Here is a 26,418-nt window from a genome sequence, read left to right as displayed (position 1 = left end):
AGGTGCCAAACAACTGTAGATATGGCAATAATGGGCACTGCTTCTCTCAACTGGCTTTGAGAAGTCAGGATGAGCATGGCCCAACTTTCCAAGTGGCCATCCTAGCAAGCACATATTCTACCTTGGCATGTGATTCCAACTGAAACCAGGCCAAATGAACAGGACGTGAATGAGCCTTTGAAGTCTCGGTGTTGCGACCCCAGGATCCAGAAGAGACCTGGACACTCTGTTATACCATAGTTTCACCTGCAAGAGAGCCAAACCAGAGTCCTGGCAATGAGGCTGATGCTGTTGATCAGGGGACCACTGAGCTGGAGGCTGGCAGGCAGGAGCCCACTGAAGCAGATGTCAGGGCCCCAGTGCAAGGACTCTCATGGGCATCTTCCCTGAGCTCAGAAAACTGAGTTCCTTCCATAGTACCTCGCCAGTCCAACAGTGAAGGGAGTGCACCAGGTCAGGGAGCACCAACCAATTTTAAGTGCAGAGGGTTGGCATTTAAAGAGACCTTAAAGGTAAAGGGACCCCTGACCATTAGGTCCAGTCGCGGATGACTCTGGGGTTGGGGCGCTCATCTCACTTTACTGGCCGAGGGAGCCCGCGTACAGCTTCTGGGTCATGTGGCCAGCATGACTAAGCCGCTTCTGGCGAACCAGAGCAGCGCACGGAAACGCCATTCAGCTTCCCGCCAGAGCAGTACCTATTTATCTACTTCCACTTTGACATGCTTTCAAACTGCTAGGTTGGCAGGAGCAGGGACCGAGCAATGGGAGCTCACCCCGTCACAGGGATTTGAACCACCGACCTTCTGATCGGCAAGTTCTAGGCTCTGTGGTTTAACCCACAGCGCCACCCGCATCCCTATACCCTAGTTATCCCCAAACAGGCAGAGCCTAGGAGAGGTGGATTAAAGGCAGGGACTCAAAGTACCTCAGTTCACTTTCAATCCTTGTCAAAGCAAGTTGCTCGTTAGGAACTTTCCACAATGTTGTGACAACTGACCTTCCTTGCTGCCTCGTCCCATGGGTTCCTCTGCAGGTACAGAGCAGGACACTCTGGGTCTTAACAACAAGGATTTAAGAAAACGAAAAGGAATGCATGTGCATACCGAGTAATACCAAGTAGATCTTTTCCATTCAAAATGCAATTGTTCTTCCAGTATATCAAAATGTTTAAAGGTTAGGCCAAGAACTGGGGGGAAATGATTTATTCTAGCACATTTTATCACTGCTAGATTGGCAGCAATTACTACGCATAGCTTTTCAGGCACGATTTAGATTACTGATCTTCTAAGATTCATTGAAAGAAGAGTCACCCTGACCCTTTTCACTGTGATCTGAGAAGTCATCGGTGTGATTCTGTTTCTAGCAATGTGGTTGTTACCACTTTGGTGTCATTCTGCACCACAATGGTAACATAATGAAATCCAAAAGGGTCGTGTTGCACTCAAAAGACTAGCATTTATTGTGACAAAAACTTGAAAGGCCTGGAGCCCACAGGGCCAATGTGTGTGAATTTCAAGGTAATATGAGTTGAACAGTTCATCTGAATCATTGTGCACATTCACCACACATCATGGAGAATGTGCACATAATCTGTCCAAGAAGAGGGAATTATGCACATTTACTGGTCAATATGCATAATTCTTCAACAGGCCATGAAAGTATTGTGTGTTTCTCAACAGGAATGTCAATGTAGCAGTTTCACTTTCAATCCAGATATCACCCAGAGCACACCACACCTGGATTACAGCTAGTCCAATGATACGGCTGTGTTTGCTATAGCTGCTTAAGCAGGATTTACTTCAGGCATTTTTAGACTAGCATACCCGCCTAACCAAATAAAGAAACAGATTAACAGGTGTCACTCATTTATATCCTACTACAGGGCAAACCTAGGAGAGAACATAACAGAATATCACTTGTCACCTTCAGATCTCAGCCAAAATTGTTCCCAAGCATCTCCAATTATTCTGAACAATGCTACCTCCCTCTCGGACCTTGGCTGGTTGCCAGCCCCTAATCTAAAAAACCTTCTACTCACCAGCCACTAATAGAGAAACATAACCCAGGACTAAGCCGAGCAAAAGACAAAGAGCTTTTCCTTACCCACTCAAACAACATTATTACAGGATCTAGTAGCATTAGTCATGCCACCAGGCATTCGTCCATTTGCTCATTCTCCAGCATGATTGAATAATCAGCCACCAACAATGCCATTCTGCATTTGAATTTCCATTCTGTACTGCTTAATGTAAATAGGCAAAAAAAGCATTTCAGAGCCTGCTATTAATAACATAAAATGGTGTGTTCAAGTGTTATTTATTAAAACTGTTTATTATACAGTTGGTAAATGATCTAATAATTTATATTATTACAACCATGCCAGAACTTTTATCCCAGGAAGGAAGGAAGGAAGGAAGGAAGGATAGCCCCATTCAGTTCTCTAAAGATGGTACATTTGAGACACTATGCTGGAGTGAATAGAGTACTGGAAATAGCAGGGACTGCTGAGTCCACACTGTGGATCAAGGTTCCCTAGGAATAGAGGTTTGCCAGGGGAAACAGTATCGGATCCCCCAAGTGAGATAGGTGCAAACTATCAGCTAGTTGACCAGCAACCAACAGCATAATTAAGACAGGTAAATGTGAGGTTTCAGAAGTGGCAGCAAGTGAGCAGAAGGGCCAGAATGAAGCAGCACAGTCCAAGACGGCAAACTGCCAGGTGCCAAGGAAGCATCAACTGTGAGAAAGTATGAAGAGCAGGAGCTCAGTCTTGCAGCTCCTATGGATGAATGGCTTTATGGAGGCAGGAGAAGCTTCACTAGTCCTCTTAAGAGATAGGACTAGTTAAAGAAGCAGAGTTAGACTAAATGGACAGCTCTCACAATGGAGGAGAGTCCTCCAAGGTTTTGTATGGTTGACTTCTTCTTAACTTCTTTACAAGAAGTTGGGGGTGAGCAGTAAGGTGGCCAAGTGTGCTGATCATATAATGAATATAATGAGGATGAAAACCCAAGGGAACAGTGAAGAGCTCCAAGAGGACCTCTCCAAGCTGGGTAAATGGACAACAATCAGGCCAATGTAGTAAACGGTAAAGTGATAGATCTTGAGGCAGAAACAACAACACCACCTGCACCTGTACACTGTGGGGATCTGAACCTGCGGTGGAAAGAGATATTGGTTCATAGCGAACATTTTCATTGGTTATCGGCTAACCGTGTAGCAACTGTGAAAAGGCGAATCCCATGCTAGCGATCATTAGGGAAGAGATCAAAACCAGAACCGCCAGTGTCACAATTCCCCTATAGAATTCTACGCTTGGAATCCTATGTACAGTTGTCACCACATAACAAAAAAATTCTTATAGAGGAGCAAGAAGATGCAGAAAAGGACAAAGAAAATTGTTATGTACCGGGAAGGTAAACGGCGTTTCCGTGCGCTGCTCTGGTTTTCCAGAAGCGGCTTAGTCATGCTGGCCACATGACCCGGAAGCTGTACACCAGCTCCCTCGGCCAATAAAGCGAGATGAATTCCACAACCCCAGAGTCGGCCACTACTGGACCTAATGGTCAGGGGACCCTTTACCTTTTACCTCCCAAGTTCTTGTTTGGAAGTGACTCTGCTAGAGCCTCTAAGACCAAGAATATCACAACTTCCCTCAGCGGGTCTCTGAAACGGGAGCGTTCAGCATTAATGAATGAATTTTGCTTCGTGGTGGCCTCAAGCCCAGAACACTGCTCAGCAAATCAAGTGGAATGAGCATCTGTGAGGATTGGCAGTCTTTGTGGCCTGGTCAGAAGGGGATCCGCGTGCCAAGGACCTGAGGCAAACTTACTATAGCAATGCCTCTAGGGCATTCATAAGTGCTTACTGTACTGTACACCCCAGAGGCTTCAGAGATGATTGGCACTTCTTCATCTTGGCTTGCTCCAACTGACTCACTGGCATGTATTCAACATCATGGCATACAAGATGTAACGAAAGATGCTAGCGATGTAGTTAGAAACAGGAAGATCTGCCCGGTGGAGTTCAGCGCTGCGTACCTCGCTCCGCGACTTTTCAGATTTGCTGCAGTGCTGGACAGGAATGACTTTTCAAGTCTGCCTCACTTCCCATGGGAATTTTCATCTCTATTGTGTCCTGACATACTTGACATCCTGATGATGAACCATCTTCAGCTTGAGAATAGGGCTGCCCTCTCACCTGAGATGCCTGTTCCCATGGGCATATATACCATCTGTGTGCATGAGACTACGGGAACCCTAGAGGCTGTCCTGGCTTGCAGAATTGCCCAGCTCTGAGTGCAGCTGAAGCCCAAGACAACGCTGGCTGACATTATCTGGTGGTTCAAACACATTTATATGCAGTAATTTTCTGGACACCCAACAGTACATCCATCTACTCCGGGTGCTTGGAAGAAGAAGACTTCTAGTGCACTTGAGCAAATCAGTAACTGTGCATACTGTATTCTTTCATGTATCCATTAAGAGTATTTATAATCCCACCTTTTGTACCAAAGACCCTTCAAGCCTCTAACAATTACTAAAATACAATACACTTCTGCAAATGTGCTGCACATTGATTCAACCTCCACTCTCGGCATCTGAGTGATGAAGCTGTACACTTCAGCAAAGGAGCAACCGTGTGACAGAAATTCAGTTCCCACGAGATGCGGTGGTCATTGGCTTCAATGGCTTTCAAATGAAATTAATCAAATTCATGGAGGATAAAGGCTTATCAATGGTTATTAGCCAGGAGAGCAAGATGGAACCTTTCGTGGTTAGAATACCTCTGAATAGCAGATGTTACAGAGCAAGTGCGGGGGGGGGGGAGAGACAGCCCCTGCCACTTTTGGGATCTCCCTATAAAGCCCACACAAAAACATCTTTGGGAGCCATTGTTACAGCTAAGCAAGACAAGCAAAACCACCGTATGATGTATACGCTGATGGCATCATTTCTCCCTGACATGCTACTTTTTGTGTGTGAGAGCGATATAGAAGTCGTCGGCCCTCACTTGCAATCTAAAATGCCATTTTTAGCCCTTGAATTTAAGGATGAGCAGTTCCTCCAGTAGGGTCACTCTGTCCCATGGTCCAGTCTGCCTGCCTTCCAGTTTAACTTGCAAAATTTCTAAAAATGATGAATTTGCCATGTCCAGTTTGCTGCAGTTTTGCAACACATTTGATCATTAATTAATCAGTGCGGCATTGATTAAATCAGTGCTAAAAGTAATCAATGCGAATGTATTATTGCCTTAGGATTCCTCACCCAGCTTTGATTTAAACCTTGCGCATACATGCTGATGTGCATCACTAGTGACCAAAGGCGGATATGAACTAAAAACTGTGGCAAAATGCCGAGCCAGAATCTCCCCTCGGCTTGATCCTTCTTGTGGCCCACACTTGGGCAGCATTTCATTGCTGGAGAGGGGTTTGAACAGGGAGACATTTCCCAGCAGTAACACTTCCTCCTGCTGCTGAGTGGAAATGCTCTTCACTGCAAGTTCAACTTCCAACCCACAGAACACCTGCATCGTTTTATTCCACAAGTTGGCTTTGTTACAATGCTGTATCACTTATTGTCAGAGCTGCCCGAGGTCCCAGCTCACAAAGGACCAACGCCAGTTCATTGTTATATACAAAAGTCTTTATTGAAGCTCAGTTTCGCTTTTACATCCGCGGCGCGCAGCTCTACGTCTCAAACTCTAGACCGCCGAAGCTCCGTCTGAATCTCCTCCCCCCAGACACCAGTTTAAGACTCTAGCCTTGCTCCACCTCTTCCTTTGCTCTCTTCTCCTCTGGGCCCGCCTGTCCGCTGGGGTCTTGCCCTTCCTAGACTCTTCTGACGCTGAGTCCCCTGAGTCTTCCCCCTGCCTCCGGCGGGCTTTAGGACCTGGTTCCCAATCCGGGTTTCCTGCTGTCCCGCGCGCCTGTACATTCGAACTTGGCGCGCGTGCCCAGCCGGTCACCTTCCTCCTGACCGTTACACTGCTCCTGTCACTGCTTCCCCCTTCGGGGAGGCTAGCTGCACCTGACTCTCCCTCCGTTCCCTCACTCTCCGATAGAGGCGTGGTCAGCCCTGACTCATCTTCTCTCCCTGCTGGAGGAGACGCTGGCCCTGACACATGGGACTCTTCCCCCCCACTACGCTCTGGTGGGGAAGCTGGTCCTGATCTCCCGCTGCTGCTTTGGGAGTCCCCGCTGGCCCCTTGCTTCTGGTGCGTCCCCCCTGGGACCCCCCTTGCCCTGACCATCGGCGCCCCCTTCTGGGAATCTTCTGATTCGCTGGAGAAGCTCATGGAATCTCTCGGGTCACTGTCATTCTGCCCTCCGCTGCCCTCAGATTCTTCCCCTTCGCTCTCCATTTCCTCTCTCCCCTGCGCCTCTGCTCCTGAGCCCCTGACACTTATATAATGTTATCTTTAGCCACACCAGAATTTGGAAGCCCGAAAAATCTGGGGAGAAATTCAGTTGGAGGCAATTGCATATGCATTGTTAGTTGAATTGTTCTTTATTAATTTGGCGTGTTGCTGTGTAAATGCTCACTCTGATCCTTCCAGTTATGGCAGAATGGGCATCAATAAATGAGCAAAATGCGCAGGCTGTGGCTCAGCTGGTGGGATGCAGTGTGTCACTGGGGGAAAGAGAGAAGGGCATCTGTTGCAAAGTACTCCTCTGCCTTCACTTGCAGCCATAACGTTCAGCATTAATTACATTTGGGTCATGTGAGCCCAGCTGCTGATAGCTCCTTTCCTTCAGGTGAAATATAAACATCCATTTCACACATGTGGAAATGCCTCATGACATGGTTTATTTTTCATTTAGTCTTGAAAAGTTCTGGGAAAGTGTGTGGTTATTCTCATAATATCCTTTTGCCTCTGTGATCAGTAGGAGCTGAGGTCAACAGCCTTGCTGAAGAACGGGCATATAAAAGCCAAATTAACTTCTTGGCTGTGATCCATTTCCACACATTACACAGGAGCAAACCTAGGGCAGGATTCAACTAAGGAGTCCAGTCAGTGGGAGCTTTCACAAGAACTTATGCTTGCGCAACTGGCTTTTTCTCTCTTTCCTTCCCATGCCCCTCCTGCCCTCCCAAAATTTGTTCAGCAGAGTAATCCTCAGAACAGAAGGAGGCAAGAGAAGAGGAGGAGAGATTCTTCCATCTAGCAAGCCCAAACGCTTGCACTGAAAGAACAATCGCCTTAGCTTAGCATTGTATTCTACCCCTGGATTGTTGCCAAGTGTAAATTATACATTTATTTACTACCCAAGATGCATTTCTGTTTTTAAAAAATCCATTTGCGTGTGTAGGTCCCCAGGCCACCCCTCAAATAACTTCACACATAACACGTAATTTAGTTTTGGTTTCTGGGCACTATTTTGGCCACAACTTTATTAAAATACAAAATCAGTGAGTGGTTGTTTAGACATTGGTTATGACTATCTGTCCCCCCGCCTGGGACAGAACTGACATCCCGAGGTCCGATCGGTAGCCAGTAGAAGGGAAAGTCAAACTTGGGGGTCATTTGAGCTAAGCGTCGGACCCACGCCGCTCACCCCAGCAGCTCCCCGAAAGCTTGCCGGCCCTAGTCCCATGACAGGGATTGGACGAAATCATGGCAAGCCCCAGGATTCCTTTAACGGAATTCCCTTCAGCACAATTGGAGGGGCAGGCCCAGCCTATCCTGACCCCTCCAGCACCAGCATATTATAACCAATGCCTAACCGCAACCTTACAAGTTGTGACGAATTGCTAAGTAGTAGGCCAAAACCAAGTGGCCCCTGCCAATCACCAAATGGCAAAATTCCTACTAGGCCCCTGCGCCATGGCAGGCGACCCCATGACAGGCAAAGCAAGGTCAACCGGAAAAGAGGGCGGGCGGGCGGGCAAAGAGAAAGAGAAACCAGAGTGCACCAATATTTAAAGACTATGGTCCCACCCACCCAATTTGCTACATGCAATTTGCCCCAGCAACCCGGTTATCCAATCACAATGCCAGGCAACAACTATTAACCTGCCTGGCAACAAGAGGCCTGGCCCGGCGGCCCACACCGCAACACGTGCTCTCATTTATTGGAGAACACGCTTTGCCGCATTCACACTTTACATCCCCCAGTATGCATTTAGGGAATTATATGTTTTTAATCTAAAAGTCCACAACAAGAGAAGCTCCCAAAGGAAAATGTTTATTTAGTTATTGTTTAATGGTTTATCTCAGAATTTTAACAAGCCCCTGTCACTCCTGAACACCCCTCACCCGCCCCACCTACAGCAGAATGAACAGTTGTCTTATATAGATTCTCATATCAGAAAAATAGAAAAGAGTACTGAAAGAAAATGGTTATAAGAGGAAATATAAACCAACAAGCACATATGCAAGTAAATAAGTCATTAAAAGGAATGCAGACAAAAAGCCCAAGCCATCTTGCATAACCGCCATGTATTCAGACCCTTAGACATTGGTTCATTTCATTCCATATCTAGCTCAAGGAAATTCTCTGAAACTTTTCTTCCATTTGTAATGTAACCTAAAAGATCTCTTTGTAGAAAATATCCTTTCGGTTTTTCAGTTTTGCAGGATTATGTGCTTAGAGGCCAGCTTGGCCATAGCAAATCATTCTCCCCGTCTGTCTGTCAAGTTCCAGTAAAGGCCATGTGCCCTACCAGAGCATCTTAAATGACTTATCTAGCATCATATTGATTCATATCTTAGCTTCTTTTCAGAAGGGAGCTATCAGAAGGGAGCTATCAGTGGGTGAGAATTGCTGGCAACAGTTTATACCTCCAACCATTGGCATCCTGGGAGAGACTCAGGCTTTGAATATGAACTGTTTTTTTGATGCATTAATCTTAGCCTAATATATCAGGTAGATGATTTAATCACTTGTAAGGCCGCTTTCCAGTGTGGAGGTTTTAATTATATTTTGCTCTGTTTTGGTAATCATTTTCTTTCTTGAATTGCTTGCCCTCAGTGAGAGGATCACAGAACTGTGAGCAATGAATGTGTTCCAGGGGTCTTCTTGGCCCCTCACTGCTAAAAATGAATGACCTTAACCTGAAGATTCCCCAACTTTTCCTTTAACCCCTTCAGGGAAGGAGCTTTGTCACCTTGAAGAAAAGTTCGTTTTGTTGATGAACAGTTCTCACAGGCCCCCTCCCCCATGTCCTGCCCCCCCGAAATAAATGCCTTGTAATGAATGATTTAAACTCAGTTGCAAAGTCCTGATCAGCTCAAAACATAAGCAATTCAGAGGAAGTTCATTATCCCATGCAGGTTTCCTTGGAAGTAAATCTCACTTATCCCATTGGTTGTATTAGGGTTAAATTGTGGCTAATTCTGTCCTCAGTAGAAATGGTAAACATTTCTTCTCTTTCTACAGCTACCCATACCTTCCCCTTCAATTTCCTTTTCTCTAGCTAAAATATTGGCTATACAGAGCATTCAAGAAAGAAACCGAAGCAGAAAATACAGTTTCTGTATTTTAGAGGTGTGACATAAACTTAGGCAGCCCTTTGCATGTTTGTTCAGACCTAAGGTCTTGTGTTCAGTAGGGCACTCTCCTAAATAAATGTGCACAAGATTGCTGTCGTATTCTTCATCTCAAGGCTCCTCCATGCTTCTTTTCCCAGGGAACACCCACTCTTTAGCGAGAGATCAAAGCAAATATCAATCTGGGGGGGAACCCCAAATGCTGTTTGCTTTGATCGAGTGCTAAAGAGCAGTTCTTCCCACCCCAGGAGAAAACAGCAGGACACTCTGAGTGAAGCACAAGAGTCAAGGGGACAGGCTGTTTTCTGCTTGGCTTGATTAGAGTTTTCGCTTGTATCTATCAGGCACGTAAAATGACCAGCCCTAACCTCTTCTCCTAACCAAGCACCACTAGGCTATGTCACTGCCATACCAGGCTCCACCAACTGATCTGCCAGGCACCACCCCTCAGTTGCCCAGTTCCACATCCTGCGTCCGTTCTGGGTCTCTGCAATAACATCTTGGGACGCTGGGCTTCCAAAACATGATGCTCTTGCTGTGCGCACCTGCAAGATAGTTTTACAGCAGTATGCAAGACATGCAGTGGAAGAGCACAAACCTTTAAAGTTGAGCTCTTTTCCCAGTCTGCATCTGTATTGGAATTAAAAAGTGATTTTATTGCCTCCTTTGGGAGGAAGGGCAGGCTATGAATCAGTCAGTCAATGAATGGGTACCAGGATTTGCCCCCAAAATCATTTGTGGCCCTCAAGCATTGAAGCTGAACATTAGAGACCTTTGCAGGGATGCTTTTGAACATTCTGTTTTAAGGTCTGAAAGGCGAAATGCTAGCCCTTTTGAGTCTACAGTGTTACCTCAGGTTACATACGCTTCAGGTTACATACGCTTCAGGTTACAGACTCCGCTAACCCAGAAATAGTAGCTCAGGTTAAGAACTTTGCTTCAGGATAAGAACAGAAATTGCGCGGCAGCAGCAGGAGGCCCCATTAGCTAAAGTGGTGCTTCAGGTTAAGAACAGCTTCAGATTAAGAATGGACCTCTAGAACGAATTAAGTACGTAACCAGAGGTACCACTGTACTACCATCTCTCCCTCCCCCAAGAAAAAGAAACTTGCACCTTGGGGTAACTAGTGAGGAGACCTCAACAATAATGGGAAAGACACAGTGGGCATCTCCTCCAGGAAGAAATTATGCTCTCAGCATCTTTTCCATCTTGGGGAAGCTGCATGTCCCATTACATCCAGTGGGGAAAGACATTCAGAGTTCCATTTCCCATCAATTTCAAGGCCCTCTGCCTGCCTGCCATACAGTTCCCCTTCCACAAGGTGATAGTTCTGCTTAATGGGGGGGGGGGGAGCAGATTCTACCTCTGATTTTAACCCCTGAAAGATTCATACACCACTGTAGAATGGATGTAAATAAGCGAACCTTTTCTTTGGGGTCGTTTTCATGTACCTGGATCTGCATTCTGCAGTTACGCACAAAAGGTAGAAATCAATAGCTTTGTAGTTTAATTCCAAACTGGCAGCGATAACTGTCTGTCCCTTGACTTTTTTGTCCTTAAACACACAAGATTTGGCACCATACGCTCTCATTTATGTGTCAAGTGTCATGTGAAACAGAACCTTGAAAATGGTCCCCAGCGCATCAAGGAGATTTTGGGAGATGCCTGCTCACTTAGCTTACTTTAACTGCAAAAGATGTCAGTGGGAATTCCTACTTACACCATCATATTTATCGATTGGCTGGTAGAAGCCAAACCTGTGTGTGTGTGTGTGTGTGTGTGTGTGTGTGTGTGTGTGTGTGTGTGTTTTCTTCTCTGTTTATATTGTTCCCCAACTCCAGGTTGGTTTTAAAAAACAACAAACTGTGGCTGTGGGAACTAAGTCTATATGCAAATTCTGTTTCGTCCTGTCTGAGTAGACTTGAGCATGATTGTTGGATTGCTTCTGTTCTAGTCTACTTCATTCTCTGCCTTTTGTAGGTTATTCTCTGATTTGTGTAGCTCCTGTTTTATGAGGGTTATGTTCGTGTTGAATTGCAGTGCTAAACCCTAATTTTCTTTTGTCAGAATTGTTCCATGTGTGTATAAAAAGCCAAGCTCACACCTGATCAATGATTATTGATTTGTGATGTGCCCTGGAATGTATTAAATACTCAAGGTCTTGCTACGAAGCCATTAAGCATGGGAATTGCTTTCAGGAATAATGTATTTAGTATTCTGCCAGGAAGTCCTGCCTGGGTGGAAATCTGGATCATACCAATATAAGGTTAGAATATAATAGAAAACAGAAATATGCCCCCCCCCTAATTTTTTTTACTGAAAACTGCAGTTGAAACGATTGGGATGCTACTACAAAAAAATATTCCTGATTACTGCTACATATCTCTCATACAGTGACAAATAATCTTAATTTTATTGATGTAAATTTACTTGGAGGTCACCTAGTCCAACTTCCTGCACAGTTCAGGGTCTGGAATGCAGGATCTGTACTTCAGCCTTCCTGACATATGGCTGCCCAACCTTTGCTTAAATACTTCCTCCAAAGTACCACCTAATCAAGGCAGTCTGTACAACTACAGCTCTTACCAATAAGACGCTTCTCCAAGTGTTTAGCCAAAACCTGCAATTTCCACCCTTTGGCGTTAATTGTACCCTCTGGAGCAGGTCCCTTTTGGGACATCCCATTTGAATATGCTCTTGTAATTCCTCCTCATTCCGTGGATATGGGGCAAACAGATGCGTTGAGGACCTCTTAGACCAGTAGCATTACACTTGTCTGGGCAAGTCATTTCAATACCCTTGAGCTTCAGTACTCATCAAGACAAATTCTATAGAACTCCAACTCCCATCAGCCTATTCTATTTGGACTCCAACTCCCATCAGCCTCAGCCACCATAGCTATGGTCAGGATTAATGAGACTTTTAGTCACATAAAGAGGGGGACGCAGGTTCCCCAACTCTGCTATAACTGAATAACCTTCCCCTCCCTTGACTTAGATGCTGTAAGGTGCATCTCGCTATCTGTATCTTTCCATAAAATGTCAATCTAGTCCAGGGGTAGCCAACATGGTTCTCTTCAGCTCCCATAATTCCTGGCCTTTGGTTGTGCTGACAATGTCTGATGGGTGTTGTACTCCACAACATTAGAGTCTGCCACCTCGACCACCCTTGGTCTGATCAGTTGCATAAGCCCTAGAAGGCCCTAGAAACTGGAAACGTGTCCAGAGGAGGGCAACCAAAATGGTCAAAGGCCTGGAAACGATGCCTTATGAGGAACGGCTAAGGGAGCTGGGCATGTTTAGCCTGGAGAAGAGGAGGTTAAGGGGTGATATGATAGCCATGTTCAAATATATAAAAGGATGTCATATAGAGGAGGGAGAAAGGTGGTTTTCTGCTGCTCCAGAGAAGCGGACACGGAGCAATGGATCCAAACTACAAGAAAGAAGATTCCACCTAAACATTAGGAAGAACTTCCTGACAGTAAGAGCTGTTCGACAGTGGAATTTGCTGCCAAGGAGTGTGGTGGAGTCTCCGTCTTTGGAGGTCTTTAAGCAGAGGCTTGACAACCATATGTCAGGAGTGCTCTGATGGTGTTTCCTGCTTGGCAGGGGGTTGGACTCCATGGCCCTTGTGGTCTATTCCAACTCTATGATTCTAAACTTTTCTATGATTCTATGATTCTCCCAGACAGCCCTTCCCAGATAGATTGTCTTTTCATTGGCCCTCACAGGGGAATAAGAGAGAGACTAGTTTGCCTGGGTAGAGGGATGGTGTCTTCAAAGCTGAGGAGAGAGCCTTTTTTAATTGGTTTTATTTTATCATCCCCTGCATACATGCCCAAGTTGGCCATTCCTGACAAAGGAGCATCCTAGGTGGTAGACGTCTTCCTAGCAGAGTCAGTTGTGATAAGTTAAGGGAATGTTCAAAGAAAGTGCTGCTGAACAATGGACTTCCTCTCTCTCTGTCTCTCTCGCTCTCTCTCTCTCTTTCTAGCTATCTCGCTCCCCTAACCTCCACTGCATTTCAGTTGCTAGGGTAAATTAGCCAAATAAAATTACATGAGTTTATCCCTGTTTGGGGGGTTTTAAAAAAACCCCGCAGTGACACGTTTTTATAGTGTTTGGTTTTCATATTGTAGTTTTATTATGGACTGTGGTGTTGTCAGTTTGCTGTGATTCACTCTTCAGCTGTGTGAATGCATTAGAAGGACAGGATATAAATATTTGAATGAATAAATAAAGCCTTCTGACCAGTTCAGCAGAATGCAAAGGCCAAGCAAGTCAGCCTTTAGAACTGTCCGCAGTTACTTGTAATGTGGTTTGCGGGTTCCTGGGTAAAGACATGTGACAAAAACTATGGTTTTGAGTCATAGTATTATCCCACTGGCATCTAGATGCCACGAGGCATAAGTAGAACATTCATGTTACCTTTTAAAATAAGAATTTGAGAGTTGCTTCACTATTCTTATGTCTTCTTTTCTGGAGTGACTGTGAATTTCTCTGCATGAAAATCAGTGATTCGTCATCAGTGGCGTAGCGTGGGTTGTCAGCACCCGGGGCAAGGCAAGTAATTTGCGCCCCTTAACCCGTGGATTTTAGAGAGCTGCGAGTGCGAGCACACACACCCCAGATGTTACGCCCAGTGCGGCCAGCCCCCCCTGCACCCCCCACGCTACGCCACTGTTCGTCACAACAGAAAATACATCTGCCAGGGGATAGAGGGAGATTGCTTGTAACCAAGAACTGCAGAAATGTATTTTTAATGAGAGACAATGGAGGCTATTTTTCATCTGCACGTTTAGCTACTCCTTCAGTTTGGTAGGCAACCAAATATATGTATATTTTAAAATGGCATTTAAATAGGCCAACTGTCAGCAGTGAGCAGTAGAGGGTTTGAGAAGATTCTAATGCCATTGCCTATAAAAGATAATGGAGTCTGACTCATGTAAGGAGGAAATTGTTATTGCCAAAAACGGACAATAAAACATTAAGGAATGTATCCTTATATACTGGGTAAATAATGCCTAAGGTGGAGGGAAGCTTGTCATCATACGCAAAGGCCTGCCGTATTGTCTTTATTCAAACTTGAATAGTAATGTTATTCAAAGGCAGCAGATCTTAGTATCAGTTTTGTAAGCCAAGCAAGAATATGGTCAAGCAGCTGTAGAACTTAAGTTTGGCTCTGGCCACAAGGAAGATCCCTGTCTCTAGGTCTTTCAGGGGTCTAAGGTGTCCCATACAGGACTACTTCTCACTGAGATGGTAAACCTGTGTCTGGCCTCTCTACCCATCCTCAGGTGGAACACTTCCTTGTGAAGGTTTTCTAGGCACATAAATCTTTTTGCACATCAGGGAGAGAGCCAGGCTAAGTGTTAGTTTTCTATAAGGATGGATTTTTTAATGTTTATTTTTGTATCTTTCACCATTCAATTGTGAACTGCCACATGCACCCCCTAATTGGTTTACCACCTCATTGAAAACCAGGCCAAAGCATAGATCTTATTACCTGGGGATCAGCTTGTCTGATTGCTTACCTACATGGTATCTTTTTGTCATTATATTCTAATGTTGACGTTCTTGTCTTTATGTCTATGCATTCTTCAGCTTTGAGGATAACAGACCCTTCATCAAGTAAGAATGACCTGAATGACTGATAAATTCCATTTATCAGTGTGGTCCCATGAACTGGCTGTCAGATCAGTACTTTAAAAGTCATTACACCTTCTGTCATTCACATTTGAGGGAGGCAGAAGAGCAAACTGTGCAGGAAAACCGTAAGGCCTACAGTTTCTATGCTTCGTGTTCCTTGATTGGCTGCCACCTGGACTTTCTTGTGATCTGCTGTAGTACAGACTTTGGATACCCCTGCACTGCTCCCTGCTGGGTCATAATGCACATCTCTGCACACTGAATTGCAAGTCCTTGACGTGATCATTTTACCTTTGAATGGTTAAATGCAATTGAGGGGTAAATGTTCAAAGGAATGCTAACATTATTTATTTCATCCAATATCTGTCCTGAATTGGCAATTCTGGACAATACAAAGAAAATTCTTCTTTAGTTTCCGGTTCCATTCAGTCAATGACTGCATGGCAATGTTTGAATATTTTGCTTCTGTCTTCAAAAATAGCCCTTTGAATAACACAAGTCTGTACAGAATTGTTTAAAGTTAACAACAAAGCATCAATTATGGGCCTTGGATAATAATGCACCATATATCCTGCAAGAAAAAACACTGAATCAGTAGCATAACTAACCCAAGTGCCTCTATTTTGCAGTGGACTTTCAGTTTGTTCTTCTGGTGAAGAGTCCTTTGTGTTCATTTCTTTTGTCTCATTCTCATCTCTGTCATTCTTTCGATCTTTTACAAGAGTGGGGAATACAATTTATTTTAGGCTGGCTTCACTTTCTTGCAAGTCTCTTTTTGACAGCAAAAAAACCCAAAACAATTTGTACAATTTCTGCATGAACCCAAATATTTTTGTTCAGAGTTAAACTGACAGCGATTAACTCATTGTATAGTTCCATGATACAAACCCAAGCTTTTAATTTCTACATGAAGTCATGGCTTTGTGTGTGTGCGTGGCATACCTAGGTTATGAAAAGGCTATATAGAATCAAGGTAAAATATTATTTTTGATTGATTCTTGATGACTTCCACCCCAACCTCTACATTCCTGGGGACCGTGATAGGCCAAGCTCCACAACCATTACATTGTGCATGAAGAGCTGCCCTCACTAGTGTATTGTGTGGGAAAGTTAAATGCAAGCGAACCCCGTGCAAATATAGAGACTGGAGACTCTATATTTATAGAATACTTTTTTTTTACCATAATCTAGCATCTGGTCTACAAACAGCTGCCATTTCCCCATTTGCTTCCACCGCATAAAGCTTCTTCTTCCGCATTGTTAGTCTTTTGTAGTTCAGGTGTTGATGTTTTTAAAAAGCCCCCAGTGCTGGTGTGAACAGTTTCAAGTACCGCATGTGTTTAAGGAAACTCCAATGTGTATGCTCTAGTGCTTTCCAATTTGCTTCAGTGGCAGGTTCAATTTCACCTGGACATTTTATGGCTCCAGCGAGCTCTAACCAACATTTCAGTTAATGCAAAAACTAGGGTTGCCATACGTCCGGAATTTCTCGGACGTAGCCGGAATACTGCATTCGGAAGTAGCCTCTATGCTTTCATCATCATAATTTGCAGCTCAGGGTGGACCTTCCTGAACCTCCCGGCCAGGAGCTTCGTTTCAGCTTAATTATATCCTGGTAATAAACATGCAATTGCATATAGAACTAATGTTGCACCAATGATAGGGTTGCCATACGTCTGGAATTTTCTGAACGTGGCCCCCAGTGTTTAGCCCCCTTAAACAGGGTGGAAATCATTGAAATGTCTAAGAAAATACGGCAGCCCATGTCGGTAGTATAGATTTTGGCGATTTTCAGCTCAAAAACTCTTTTTGAAATGTGGCAACCCTACAAACACTAGCATAGCCCTGAGGTCTGTATACACACATTTACAGCTCCTCCAAACTGAAGAGTCGTAACAAAGCACAATATTTACACAGTTTAATAAAAAAATATTGGGCCGTGATTGAGTACTTCATATGCTGCAAATCCACACCCAGAAACAGGGCATTGTGCTCACTGCATACAGCAGCTCTCACTGCTTTTCTTTAAACCAAAAAAAACCCCTCTTAAAATTCAAAGGATGCTGAAAGGAAAATGGTTTTGTGATTCTTCTAAGGTCAGAGAATATTGAGGTGAAACTGAATGAAAAGTAGGTAGTGATGCAATCTGGCAGCCATTCTAAAGTTGCTTTGTTGGATTGCGGCTGCTATAACAACAACAACAAATCAAAATAAAAACAAACCGATTAAATATGCCACACTGTGGATATTTTATTCATTGGCTATCTTTGGGGGGGGGGAACGGGACTGAGCATTACTAATGTGTACATGAAACTTCAAAACAATATACATATTTGCAATATTGCGAAGAAATGATACAGCATGACTGTCCTGGTTTGCTACATGAATTATATTGATTTCCTTTTAAACTGCCTAAATGAACAAGCCCCCCCCCCCCCACTTCAGAATACATGTAAGCTCATGAATAAATAGATAAATAAATAATCAGGAAGCAGATCATTTCAAGAAACAATTGCAGTGTTTAACATTTCAACACAGCAAAGGCAAGGGTTGCTAAGACATATTAACCCAGTTGTTTAAGAAGCAATAAGCATTGTGTTATTAAAGGTAAAGGTAAAGGGACCCCTGACAGCTTAGCAATTATGTAGTACAGTATAAAGTGCTTCATAGACAACATCCTAACAATCGTTACGAAAGGATTGTCCCTGTATGTTAGATGCAGAGTCGAGGCTTAGGGAAAGTAACTTCCATATGACCACCTACTGAATTTATTGAAGAATTGAGATTTCTACCAGTTCGCTACAGCTTCTAGTTGTAGCCTAATGCCTGCATCATGGCAGAGTAATTAAAGGAATGTTCCCGTTATGATTGATATTATGAACCAGCGGATCCTTTTTTCTTTTCCTTAGTTAAACGTGATCCAGTCCTCTGTATCATTAATCATCTGGATTTTTAGCGTAATTGTAGATCAGTTCCGAATTTTTCTTCCAGTCTGTCACCGTAGCCCTCTCTGCAGTATTCCAGTATGAGCTAATGGGTTGGATTCAACTTGCTCAGTGCACTAGCAGAAACCCACTAGTGCAGTGGAACTCCACCACCACCATCACCATTCTCCACCAAACCAGTCTGGAGGGTCAGGAGAACCCCCAGAACTGCACAAGGGGGAAGGACAATTGCAGGTCCGGCCATTTGGCAAGCTGATGGAACAATTCTTCCCAGTGTCATTGTTGATCAGAGTGGTCCTAATATCCTACTAGTATGTTATACTCCTCAACGACATTAGCCTGTAGTTTCACAGCAACATATTGTTAACTTGTGTTGTTTGTTACCCATAACCCCCTCCTAAATTGTTATCTACAATGAAAATGCCTAGCAGGCTCTTCTTATACTTGTTCACTCCTTTTTCTTTTATTGTGTGTAACATTTGCCTTTATCCTATAAAATTAATTCCAGCTTTCTAATATATCAGAATCAATTGAAATGCCAGCAGCCAGCTTCTCCACCACTCGACAACTGTATCAGTCATTGATTAATCGTAGAACCAACGATGACCAAAAGGTCATCACATCTGATTCTTATTGCTCTTTCTCCAGTGTGTGTATGTACGCGCATGGGCACAGACACACACACACACACTGAAAAACAGGACCATTTGCAGACCATCTGTATCTTTTGCAACATATGCATTCCAGTATGCCACAGAAAAGTGCAATATAGTAAAGTTGACTATATTGCCAAGCTTACTACAGCAGGAAGAAAACAGCCCAAGAAGCAGGTGCTCAAGAGACAACTAAGCCTTGTGTCAGGTGTCCATACAGTAGAGGGGGCTTGGAATTGTCCCCATTGGTTCTGCCCGTTCGTGGCTCTCTTATACTATTTTCTGCAAGTGGTCTGCTCAGTGGGCTACAAACATAGCTCCATTTCCTCCCAGAATATGGATCAGGTGTACAGATCCTGTTTTTAGACCACTTTGCATACATCACATCTAATATGAGATTGAGACCAGGCCAGCAGGCATGATCCACACACATTGCCACACTGTCTGAACAGGGAATTTGTCTTCCTATAGATTTACTGTAGTCAGTCCTACACAATCGCCATCCTAATTCTAATAACTCCTCAAGGTTGGAGGTTGGGGTGGGGCCCCTAACCCATTGAAAACAAAGAAGGCACCAGAATATTTAAAATAAGCCAAAGGTAGACTTCCGAAAGTTTTCCAGACATTAAGCTCCTTTATTTCCCATTAGTATTCCAGGAAAAGTATTCCTTGACTGTCTCATTTCTAACGACCTCTTTCTATTTTGATCATGTGTCTCAGAATAATAATAATTTTCAACCCACATAATAATTTTTAATTCTCATTTTTAATTACCATTCTGTTGGTGCAGGTCCTTGTACCAGATTCTTCCTCTTTCTCTCATTTTGTCCTATACTCTACAAAACGCTTTGAATAGTTTTGCTATTCCTGCAGTCGGTCCAGCTGGTTTCCTTTGAAACTTTTCCAACTGCGCTGCAGATGCACCGTCTTCTGATGGTTGTATATAAAACCACATAAGACCGCTATCTAATCTGTTGTTGATCCATTAATTGTTCCTCAATTACTGCAAATTTTTTACACATGTGAGTACTTAATTTATCGTAATCACGTCTTGTCTGCAGTTCTGAAGGTTCCTTAGGAGACTATCGTGTGGGAAAAGATCAAAAACTTTGCTTCAAAACGTATTAAGTTCAGCGAAATCCCCCGCCAACCAAGCCAGATATTTAGACTGATCTGGCATGATTTGTTGTTAGCTGCTATTAAGATCATCTTAATCTCGTCTTAGAATCCACCCCCTGGAAGCCCCATGACTGCTTCTATGGGGAGAAACACTTTGCATGCACTTTATTGGGATTACCTAATGTGTACTCAAGAAGCTTTAGGGGTCCTTATCTGCACACTGGCCAAAATAGACATTACATGCAGATCCGTATAACGTCACCCCACTCTGTCCATTTTAAAGCCAGAAGTAGCTACTTACTTCTGGCGGGACAAGCAGAGAAATGATAAGGAAAGGAATTGGCAGTGAAAGGAGACTGCTTAACCCTTTGTCAGCCTGCCATTTTTTTCCTCTCCCAATCCCAGAACAATCACCACTGTCTCTGGTATTTAAAATCTCAATTTCATCACCATTTTCTCTGGCATTGATTGGCTGGTTTGATTTCAAAAGAAGGGATTAAGGTAATCTTAAATGCATCTGTGTCTAACATCTAGTTTATTCCTCATTAACTTCAAATTTTTCTTAGGCATAGCAGCCTGATTTTTGTGTAGCTCCTTTTCTTGCTTTTTATAGAGATGAGCACAATATTTTCTCTTCTCCCCACCCCTTTGGGATCATGCATATTCTTCATCCTCCAGTACTGTAGAAACATTCCTGAGATTTCTCTAGCTTAGCCAGGCAGAATTTAAAACTACTCCTTGCCCTGACAGGGAGCAATCGTAAGATTTTGAAACTGCAACAAGAAACGGGTTTGGGGTGCCTTCAAATGTGAGGGCGCTTGAAAAGCGTTTGTTCTACTGCTGCTGCCCCAAGGCTCCCCCTAACTTTTGGGAAGGGGGGAGATAGAGGCAATGGGTGGTATTCAACTAAGTTATACTCAAAGTAGATCCACTCAAATAAATGAACATGGCTGAGTTAGGTCCATTGATATCAATGGCTCTACTCTAAGTAAACTGTAGTTGGATACCCCACATTAAGATCACTTACAAAGGACTGAGAAACCGAGCGAACTGCAGATAATGTGCAATATCGTGACAAATAGCCTACAGCATAATCCTGAGGGCAGATTGAGTGGAAGGGAAGCTATGCAAGAGTGCCATTGTGCTCTTGATTCGCTCCCTTTCTTCTCAACACGGCTTTCATAGGAGATTTTGTAAGATTGTGACCTGAGCCAACAGGCCTGGAAGGAACGGAGGCCAATTCAAAATATTTTGCATTTTCCTCTTATCATGTGGCATCTGCATATTCCATTACATTTACGCTGCTGCTGCTGCTGCCCCAGAACATTTGCTACAGACATTTGCCGCTGCCCAAAAACGTGTGTTAAAAGAAGCGATTTCATGCTCATGACATTTTCATCTGTGTATTTCCCTCCCCCCAAAGTTATAATAATAAAGTTCATTGAATTCCAATTCGCAAATATGTGTGCGGTGTTTTCCTTCTCCGCAAGGAATAGCATGAAATGCTTGTTCTGTGCATTGTGCTGTTTTCTCTATGAATCAAAGACACTTTTCCTTTCTGTCTTTCTCTTTTCTTTCTCTCTCTCTCCACAGGTCGTGGGTTATAGGTGCAATAGCTCTGCTCTGCCTATTAGGACTGACCTGGGCCTTTGGACTTATGTATATTAATGAAAGCACCGTCATCATGGCATACCTCTTCACCATTTTCAATTCTCTGCAGGGAATGTTTATATTCATTTTCCATTGTGTCCTCCAGAAAAAGGTAAGGACAATTATTCTACGGCGAAGAGAAGTGATGGGGCTATTTCATTGCCTAGCAACCACAGCAAATGTTTGTTGACCGTGCCTTGCATTTTGTGTTGCCGGTTCACATTAGAGGTGAGGCCAAATGTGTCTGAACCAGCAGCGAAAGCAAGAGGTTACTGCTGGGAGGCGCTGTCGTTTCACTGAGCCTCTTGGGCTTGCTGATCAGAAGGTCGGCGGTTCGAATCCCCGTGACGGGGTGAGCTCCCGTTGCTCTGTCCCAGCTCCTGCCAACCTAACAGTTTGAAAGCACACCAATGCGAGTAGATAAATAGGTACCACTGCGGCGGGAAGGTAAACGGCGTTTCCATGCGCTCTGACTTCCATCACACCAGAAGCAGTTTAGTCATGCTGGCCACATGATCCGGAAAGCTGTCTGTGGACAAACGCCGGCTCCCTCGGCCTGAAAGTCAGATGAGCGCCGCAACCCCATAGTTGCCTTTGACTGGACTTTACCATCCAGGGGTCCTTTACCTTTTACTGCTGGATACAGAGTGTTGATATGAGCCAGGGGCAGCCAATGTGATGCTCTCCAGATGTTGACCTACAACATCTGTCAGCCCCAGGCAACCCCTGATATATGGTATATGTTATGTACTGAAGTTCTCACCCTGGGCCAGCAGGGGGATACTGTAAATAGTTATGCAAATAAGGGATCGAAAGTGACGTTCAGCGGTTGGATAGTTACAGAAAGTGGTTACTGTTGTGTTGTACTGGAGCTCTATATAAGCAGGCTAACTGAACCCTTCAGTTCAGTTCTGTTCTGGCCTCTGAATAAACAAGAGCTGTTTGAAGAATCGCTGTGTCGTCTGATATGTTCACCCACAACTTAACAGTATATATGGAAGTTAGGGATACCCTGCAAATTTATGGCCTCTGAATTTTTTCCTGGGTTTTGGAACTCCAGTTAAACTAGCCTGTTTGCAACGACACTGATATGGTAGCTATCCACCATTTTTCAAGGGGTGTTATCTAAAGGTGCTAGGTGAATTCTTTCGTTGCAGACCCTGCACATGAGTTCACCACCTTGCTGAAGCTAGGCAGGTGTATGTGTTGTCAGTGCCAGGATGGGAGACGACATGTACGTCACCTTTGTTTCCTTGGCAGGAAAAAAGACAGGCTATAAACTACTCCCCATCCATTCTAACATTCTGTTTCCAACAGTAGTCAGCCAAATGAAAGGCAGTGTGCAGGAATGGAAAGTGTGTCAGACTAGGACAGTGGCGACCTCATTTCAAATCCCTCTTTGGTCATGAAGATCACTGCGTGACATAGCTTAGCCGCCTCTTTACAGGTTTGTTGTGAACCAGGAGAATAAAAAATGCAGCCCCTCAGCTCCTTAACGAATGCTCAGGATAAAAAATATATATTGAAAAACAATATACACCTGGGAAGTTTACAAGCTGGATAGGGTATTAGCACCATCCTGTTCATTTCCACATGTGCAATAAAGAAAGAGGAAAGGCTGTATATGATATAATCTCTTAGACTCTTAAGATAATAAGAAATTTGAGTTTATGTTCCTCATTATTAAAACGGGCAAATATTTTCTATTTTCTATGTGCTCAGTTTTTTGATCATATAATGCATATCTTATACGGCTTAGCAAACTTTCTGTTCTGCACATATTTCTCCCCCATAAAAATATGTAATACCTTTATTGTCTGGGTTGCATTGGCCTATAGTTGCAGGGTGTCATATACAGATGGCATTAAGCAGCAGGGAGAGACTTGTAAATGCAGACAGCAACTGAGAATTGTTGTTTTAGTTCTGCCCCCGGACTCTCTAGGCCCCACAAGTCCTCCTCTTGACTCTTGAGCTGCCAGGTCCCCCTTCCTCAGCTGCCAAAGTCTGTGGAGCCGGTGGGGGAAACAGGAGCGCAATTAGAGAAAGAAATGGGGCCAAAGGGAACCTACTTGCTGGTTTGTTGGCTTAACTCTTAAGAAAAACCAGGAGCCAACTCTAAAAAGTAGGAATCGGTGTCTGGCACAACAAGGCTTTTTAAATTACAGTGGTGCCCCGCAAGACGAATGCCTCACAAGACGAAAAACTCGCTAGACGAAAGGGTTTTCCGTTTTTTGAGTCGTTCCGCAAGACAAATTTCCCTATGGGCTTGCTTCGCAAGACGAAACATCTTGCGAGTTCTGCGAGTTTGTTTCCTTTTTCTTAAAGCCGCTAAGCCGTTAATAGCTGCTAAGCCGCTAATAGCCGTGCTTCGCAAGACGAAAAAACCGCAAGACGAAGAGACTGGCGGAACGGATTAATTTCGTCTTGCGAGGCTCCACTGTATTGACTGTAGCATTGTGGGGGGTGAGAGGTGATATATTTTATACTCCTTTCCAGGCAGCAAAATGCACAGGTTCTCTTTGATTTGGCTAATAATATGCATAGGACTTCAGTACATCAATTTACATCTATATTATACTTTTTGAAATGTCATCTTGAAATGCAACCTATACGGTCTCAGCTGATCCTACATACTTATAGCAAACTAATTCTCCAAGTGATGGTACTTAATGTCGCCAAAACGACACCATTCTCATGCAGGCAGGAGGAATGAGCAGGCTTAGGGAAGGCCAAGGTTTGCAGAAGTACAAAAACAAACCCCCAGCTCAATGAGAGCTGAGCATGAACAGTGGATGCAGAACACCAACTGACTGTTGGGCACATAAAGCTGGAAGGAAGGGGAGTGGAAAAGAACATGGGTGCTGCACTTTGCAAGATTGTTTTTGCAAGTCTCACTTATTCTTCTTAATGCTCTCCATTAGTTCTTTGTCTGGGACATAGCTGTCAAGCGTCCCTTATTTGGCGGGACAGTCCCTTATCCCAGCACCATGTCCCGCTGCTGACCTTTATTGATGAGGCTTCGTTTGGCTGCTGGCTGGGCTTTCTGCCTTTGGCTCATCACTGAACATACCTGTGCGCGGAAAATCCCTTTTTTGGCTGCTGATCCCTTATTTTCAAGGCTGCTGGTCCCTTATTTTCAAATCTGTAAGTTGACAGCTATGGTCTGGGATAGCTCAGTTGGTAGAGCATGAGAGTCTTAATCTTAGGGTTGTGGGTTCTAATCCCGCGTTGGGCAAAAGATTCCTACATTGCAGGGGGTTGGACTAGATGACCCTCGTGGTCCCTACCAGCTGCCCAATTCTATGATACTCCCTTTGCAAATGTCCTCCAAGTAACGTATGAAATTGTTGAACCATAGGAATAATCTGGGAGCTCCACTTGATGCCTTACACTCATGAACTCCTTCTTATCACTTTTTCCAGCCCTGCACCTACTTTCTGCTAACTCCTCTTCTATATTTCTCCACATTTTGAAAATGTGTCATAGGATAGTACATTACAAATCCTGCTGATAATAATAGCTCCTAGTAATCCATGCGAACACCAAGCGTGCTCTTTGGGCTAAACAAAATTACAGAGAAGTAGCGATAATCATCCCATTTTCCTCTTGATGGTTATAATTGGTTTATTACAGTGCTGTGCTGAAACCTTTCCTCCCATTTCTCAGAACATTTATGCCCCTACAAAAGAGAGTTCTGGTTTTCGTGCCTCACACACATGTTGCTGTAGAGTTTTTCAGAATATTGGTGGTTGTGGAGTTAAGCTGGCCTCAATCTCCCTTAGTTGGCTGACATTGATGCATGTTTTCCTTTCCATTAAACTTTTCTCCTGTGTCTCCTGATCAGAAAAAAACCCCATGTAACCTCATGGCACTTTTCCATGGGTTTTCACTGGAGCACAGCAAATCAAGGAGCATAGTGACTGGAAACTTGAGAACTGTGTCCTCACTGATTTTGTTCTTAAGAGAGGTCCTCCACCCCCTTTTAAAAAACATTTCTGCACTGTTACTTTTTGAAAGAAGTAAATTTCATATTAAATTTATTATATGCTTCATGTGTGTTTGTTATGATGCACGCTTTAAAGTTTATTGAAAGAAAAATATCCACAATCCTGCTGAATTAAAGAAAAAAGAAAGCAGGGCCCTGCTATAAAATATTGCCATCTATCCCTGACATGCAGATGCTTACCTGAACCTGAGGGGACTGAAGCAAAGTTAGCATCAAAGGCAGGAGGAGTCCCTGCTCTGATTTGGGTCTTACTTCCTGTGGGGAAAAGCTTCCTTTTTTAGCTTTTGAACATTTTAAAAGGGCAACCGGTTGGTTTTCAAGTCAATGGAGCATGAGGCTTCTGTGTGCAATTGAGTGCTTGATTTGACCTGGAAGGGTGTCCAGGGGGACAATTTAGCCACCGCTAGCCTGAAATATAACAATGCAGGGCTGCTAAAACCTTTCTGCAGTCTCTCTCTCTCTTGCTCTTTCTCAACAACCCTTCAACCAACAACACTGCAGAGTTATCCTCAGCCTAACCTGCAATGAGGAGATAAAAACAACGGATAATAATACAGAATTGTTGTAAGCTGCTCTCTCAGCTTCGGCGCAACCTGCAGTAGGGGTCCAGTACCTCATGGCAACACTGTGAGGTTTTTGTAGGCCGGGGTGGGTAGGAGCTAGATTGGGATTTATCAGTAGATAGATTGGTAGATTGCCAGATGATTTGCAAGAGATCATCCCAGGTGTTATGTACTGAAGTTCTCACCCTGGGCCAGCAGGGGGATACTGTAGATAGTTTTCACTCAGGTCCACATATGCAAAGAAAGTGGTTACTGTTGCGTTCTAGTGGAGCTCTATATAAGCAGGCTGGCTGAGCCCTTCAGTTCAGTTCAGTTCTGTTCTGGCCTGTGAATAAACAA

General features: G+C 43.9%; 1 protein-coding gene across 29 annotated transcripts in view; it reads left to right on the top strand.

The window, feature by feature from the left end:
- ADGRL3 (adhesion G protein-coupled receptor L3) overlaps nucleotides 1–26,418 on the top strand; it is a 543,408-nt gene that overhangs the window by 441,153 nt on the left and 75,837 nt on the right. For 19 of the 29 annotated variants that reach the window (XM_028711325.2, XM_028711329.2, XM_028711310.2 and 16 more), the window contains 2 exons: nucleotides 15,099–15,125; nucleotides 21,454–21,622. In XM_028711325.2, the coding sequence (XP_028567158.2) occupies nucleotides 15,099–15,125; nucleotides 21,454–21,622 (196 nt within the window). The remainder of the gene's footprint in view (nucleotides 1–15,098; nucleotides 15,126–21,453; nucleotides 21,623–26,418) is intronic. The other 10 variants (XM_028711334.2, XM_028711314.2, XM_028711333.2 and 7 more) reach the window with 1 other exon arrangement.

The sequence above is a fragment of the Podarcis muralis genome, chromosome 17 (assembly GCF_964188315.1).
Source record: "Podarcis muralis chromosome 17, rPodMur119.hap1.1, whole genome shotgun sequence".
NCBI lineage: Eukaryota > Metazoa > Chordata > Lepidosauria > Squamata > Lacertidae > Podarcis > Podarcis muralis.
Note: the sequence above shows the minus strand (reverse complement) of the source record. Positions and strands in the feature narration are given on the sequence as shown.